Source organism: Geospiza fortis, unplaced genomic scaffold (assembly GCF_000277835.1).
Source record: "Geospiza fortis unplaced genomic scaffold, GeoFor_1.0 scaffold1, whole genome shotgun sequence".
NCBI lineage: Eukaryota > Metazoa > Chordata > Aves > Passeriformes > Thraupidae > Geospiza > Geospiza fortis.
Window position 1 is genome coordinate 7,159,565 of NW_005054320.1, and position 5,093 is coordinate 7,164,657.

At 53.2% G+C, this 5,093-nt stretch overlaps 1 protein-coding gene across 1 annotated transcript in view; it reads right to left on the reverse strand.

The window, feature by feature from the left end:
- The window catches only part of TBX15 (T-box transcription factor 15), an 89,267-nt gene extending 84,348 nt beyond the window's left edge, over window positions 1-4,919 (reverse strand). The window contains exon 1 of the mRNA XM_005420586.2: window positions 4,637-4,919. Coding sequence (XP_005420643.1) covers window positions 4,637-4,838 — 202 coding nt within the window. The 5' untranslated portion in view covers window positions 4,839-4,919. The remainder of the gene's footprint in view (window positions 1-4,636) is intronic.
- Between the last annotated feature and the right edge of the window lie 174 nt (window positions 4,920-5,093).

Here is a 5,093-nt window from a genome sequence, read left to right on the forward strand (position 1 = left end):
CCCCATCCACCGAGCACTCAAACAAAAGCTGAAGTGAGAAACCGAATAAAGTCACTCCCTCTTCACGGGTTTAACAGCCACTGCTCGAGGAACGGACTTCATCAATATAAGCATTCAGAAGCAAAGGTATTAAAAAAATAAAAAATAAAAAAAAGGAAGTAGAAGGGTCAACGCATTTTCTCCTGCTCTTAAAATCTCTTTACCTCTCCGGAGGATGGGCGGGCTGCGTGGCTCCTGCACTCCCACCGGTGGAGAGGGTTTGCCCGTGAGCAAGGAGGAGCAGGAACCCCGCGGCGGAGCGGGATTGGGATGGACATCGATGCAACCTCCCGGGAGACACAGGAGAGCAACACACCGCGCTAAAAGAGCTGAAGGTTTTACTCTTGTCAGCCACTGAAGGCTTTGTGAAACTCCCGGATCTTAATCTTACGGATAAGCACATGTAATAAACACATTGTGGGTCTTAAAATGTGTGCCGTGTTTTTTCTGTCTTTGCAGAGGCTCACCGCTGTAGATTCAGATAAACACAAGGAACGAATAACTAAACTCTCAAAAATGCCTTGCCTTTTTTTGTTTAATTTGTTGTTTGGGGGTTGTTTGTTTGTTTTCTGGTGATTTGGGTTTTTTTTAACCGGTAGGTGCACTTTTAATATATGCAACCAAAAATACCGGTGGGATAGACGTGTGATACAAAAACTGCACTGGCGGAAAAAATTCGTTTACAAAATGGTTTGTGTGCTTCTTCGAGAGGAAAAGGACGGTCCCAAAGCCGAAAAAATCTATCTAGCCGCCGCACCGTTTTGTTCTGCCTCTGAAGCGCCTGCGCTCGTGTCGCCGTGAAAAGACCCTGACCGCCCGAAGGAGCAGCCGTATTCTTGTGAAGGCAAACGCGTCCACGGAAACAGGTTCCCACCCACACTCTCCAAAAAATTTTTAGAAGTCTTAAACTTTCGACAAGGAAAGGAGCGCGCTCGGCTCTGCCTCGGTATGTCCCTGCGCCCTTGGGGTGGCGAAGGGACGGGCCGACGAATGCCACGGCCGTAAAGGACGGTAAACAATATATTCATCAAGGGAGGCAACGCCTGGGGCTCCCGTGACCTTTCCGCTGCTCAGGTTAAATCTATAAATACCCAGAAGACATCCGAGCCCATTGTTTTGCTGCCCTCTGAAACCGAACCTGCCAAGGGGACGGAGGGGCGTCCCGCCACCCTCCTCCTCCTCCTCCTCCTTTGGCCTGTCGGCGGCGAGAGCCGAGTGCCGGGGGAGGATGCGGGAGCGCGGCCGTGGGCGGCGGCGGAGCAGCGGGAGAGGCTTCCCGGAGCCCCCGGGAGAGCTCTGCCTGCCCCGGCCCGGCGCTCCCGAGTGCGCGGGGTGGGAAAGAGAAGATGAGAGCCGCTGTAATCCAGAATTCCTTTTCACAACTTGTGGTTGAACCCGCACATGATTAAAACCCAGGTTTATCCCCCTTTTAAATGAGTCTCGTTAAAAAAGCACATTAACTCTGGCGACAAAATTCGTGGCTGAGACATAAATAACTCGGATGCTCGGGAGATGTTCCTTACAAACCTGAGGGATTTATCCGCTTGCTTTTCTCGCCTTTGCCCACGGCACAGCCCGACCCGGCCCCTCCCGCCTGCCACCTCGCTTCTCCCGGGAGGATGCGGCCCCGGAGGGAGGGCAGGTCTCTCGGGAGACTCGGTCTCGCCAATATCGTCACCGAAGGGTTTGGGCACGGCTGTAAGATGGCACGTAAGGGGTCAGGGATTCCGCCGAAACGGGGAAACGAGCAGCGCTGCCTCCCAGGCATTGCGGTTTGTGCACGTCCAGCACAGATCCGCACCCACGCGGGGGATGAAGCGGGGCCGCTCCGCCACCTCCCCCCTCACCCCTACCGGAGGACGTGTCCCGATGCTGGGAGAGAAATCCTCATACCCGCCTTTTGCACGCAAAAGATCTGGGAAAAGGAGGGCAAATCCTTACTCTATTTGTGGCCGCGTTTAGCTCCCCACGCTGAATAGTTTTCAGACCTTCCCGCGCTGAAATGGAGGCACTTTAGGCGAAAAGATCGATAAATGGGGCTAGACCGATTTAGGTTATCCCAGGAAAAACAGGACATAATTTCCCAGCGCGTACTGTACGACTTGCGGCCTCCCCGCAAGCAGCCCCGTCCCAGCAGTACCGCAGCGGAGGGAGCAGCCCGTCGCTGCTCGGGGGCAGCGGCTTTGAGTGCTGAACCTTTGGGACGCTATAAACATTCCCTTTTCTAATTTTTTTTTTCTATATCGCTGGAGATTTGGCAAGTTTAAAATACGTTAGGTGTAAAGTTTGTTCTTAATTAGGTCTTGTAAAGATGGAATTTGGTGGTCATTATAGAGCCGCTAATCAATTTTCACCCAGGAGCAAAAGTACACCGCGGAGGAATTAGGTTTAATGAAGTGACTGTGCAAATTACAGTCGCGGACTTTATTTAAAGTCTATCAACCTCCTAAAAATGATTTCTCAAACTGTTCTTGATTTCCTTTGCTTTATGAAAAACATCACGTTTACTTTCTGAGGTTTCAGGCACTAGCAGCCATTCTCTCCCGCTCTCCAATCTGGCACATGGAGAGTTTTCCAATTTTCCAATTCGAATTCACTGAGAAATAAGCAAATTAAACTTTGAGACTGTATAAGAACATAACCTATTGCGGCTAAAAAATTATGAAAAACTGTTCTGAAAAATAAAAACGGTTTTTAAAGGGAGGGGAAAAAAAAGGAAAAAAAAAAGACTGATGCACAGATACTCTCTGTTATTAGAAAGCGGATTTTTGTCTATGATCGCGTAATTATTCTTTTGAACGGGGAAGCCTCTGAAGCCGTAGGCTATTTTTTGACTGGTTGATCGCTGCTGTCCCCTCTCCTTTATGCCCGTCCCTCCGCTGAGAGAGACGTCCCTGGCAGCAAATACTACCTACTTCTCCTTAGGATCCGCACCGGAAAAGGCTGCTGCTGTTAAAAACAAATTGAAATGCGGTTCCTTGAGAGCGTAGAGGGGAGAGGTCTTCATGGTCTTTAGCTCCCTTCAAAAACACTTTAAATATTTTTTTTACAGCAAATATTTTTGATACCTCGATCTAAAATTCTTTCTCTTTTTTTCGCCTCCTTTTGTTTTTGTTTTATTGGTTTAGGCTTTTTTACTCTTAGGTTTGGGCAGCTTATTCTAATTGATAGCTCAGAGAACGTCACGCAAAATAAATAAAAACGAAATTTAAAAGGTGTTCCAAGTGCAGCGAAATGGATTCGGCAGGAGTGGAGGATATTTCCACCCTTTTTCTTAGGGCTGTGCAAATAAATAGTTTGACCTTTTTGCCCCATCCGAGCATTAAAAGCAAAGAGAAATCACCTAAAATTCTCTTTCTCCCCACACTATAACTGTGAGAGCGGGGCCGCTCCCTCGGTCCCTTCTTAAGGCCCTGGGGAACGGGGCGTGGGGACGGCGAGAAGGGTGCGGGGACAGCTGGGGGAGCGAGGCCCGGTGCGATTTCACCCCCGGGATCGCCGCGGATCCGCGGCTGCGTTTGCGGAGCCCTCGCTTTAGGCCGGAGAGGAGCGGCCGGGGGGACAAGAGGAGCCCGAGTGTTTGGCTTGAGCCAAATGGAAGCTGCGAGACACCGGATCCCTTTTAAATAAAAGTAAACAGACGAAAGTTTAAAGTCCAAAGTACGGACACCAGGAGGGAAGTGTTGTGCTCCCTCTGCGGTAACCCCGTCCCGCCGGCCTTGGGGCCGCGGGCCCGGTGCTGCTCCGTGCGTGGCTCCCCGGAGGAGCCAGGCTCGGGAGCGGGGCTGGACTCCTGGCAGTGCCCCTTACCCGCTGGGCTCCTTTTCCCTGCCGGGAGCGTTTCCCTCCGGAGAGGGAAGGGACCCCTCCGCACTCCCAGGAGAAGGACCCCGAGCTGCGGGAGCACACAGCGGGTCCGATCCCAGGAGAAGGACCCCGAGCTGCGGGAGCACACAGCGGGTCACCATCGCTCCGAAGAGCCGACGACCCTCGCCCCGGAGCAGCGCTGATCCCGGATGCCCACATCCTCCTCCTACACCGAAACCTCCGCTTAGGACATCGCTGTTTCCGCGGGGAGTACGCGGGGGTGACTCGGGAAAGAGGAGAGGGGAGCATCTCGCACCCCACTCCTTTGCCCCCGACCCTCCCGGCAGCTCCAACTCGGGGCTCGGGAAAGTGGGGCAAAAGGAAACGCGTGTCCCGAGACACCCGGGAAGGACTATCGCGATCGGCAGGCACGGAGGGAGTGGAAGGAGAGAGGGTTAAAAAGGAAGCAGAGGGGACACGCCGTCCCTGCCGGGAGATCACGGAGCTATGTGGGGGGGAAAGAGACACAGCGAGTGACACAAAGTTCCCGTAAACTGAAAGGAAAAAACCAACCAAACAAACAACAAAAAACCCACAAAAACAACATCAAGAAAAAAAAAAAAAAAAGAAATCTCCGCAAAATTCCCGCTTCTTTTTTTCTGCGCTCCCAGTCTCGGATGTTTTCCGGGACGCGCTGCCCGGCGGGTAGCTCCCGACAGGACTCAGGGCGAGAAGCTGGGAGGGAGAGGGGCAGGAGAGGGGGTCCCGAAGAGAAAGGAGTCGCACTAACCAGGGTTGAGGTCCAGGCACTGAGTCGGGTCTTCATTGTCCCCCAGCTGGCCATTGGGGCTGAGGCTTTCCATGGACAAATCCAGCCCCTTGTCCTCCCAGTCTCGCAGTTTCCTCTTTTTATTTGTCCCGATCAAGGCTTCTACCGAGAAAGCGTGCGCTCGGGAGCTGAGGGCCACCGCCGATCTTCGCCTCTCACTCATCTTATCCCCCAGCCCAGACCCTTGGGCACAGGAGCGACCAGTGGCTGGGAGCACACAGCTCGGGGACCAGAGGCAGAGCTTCTTGCCTCTTTCTCCCCCCCCCCCCCCGCCCAGCTGCATTCCCAGAAGAACCAGCCCTCAGTCTCCTGAAGGCACTACATGAGGCTGCAGATACTCCGCAGGCAGAGCCAGGAGGGGCTGCTCAGCCCAGGTCCCAGCACTTGCTCAGAGGGGCTGCAGCAGGCTGGATTTCTT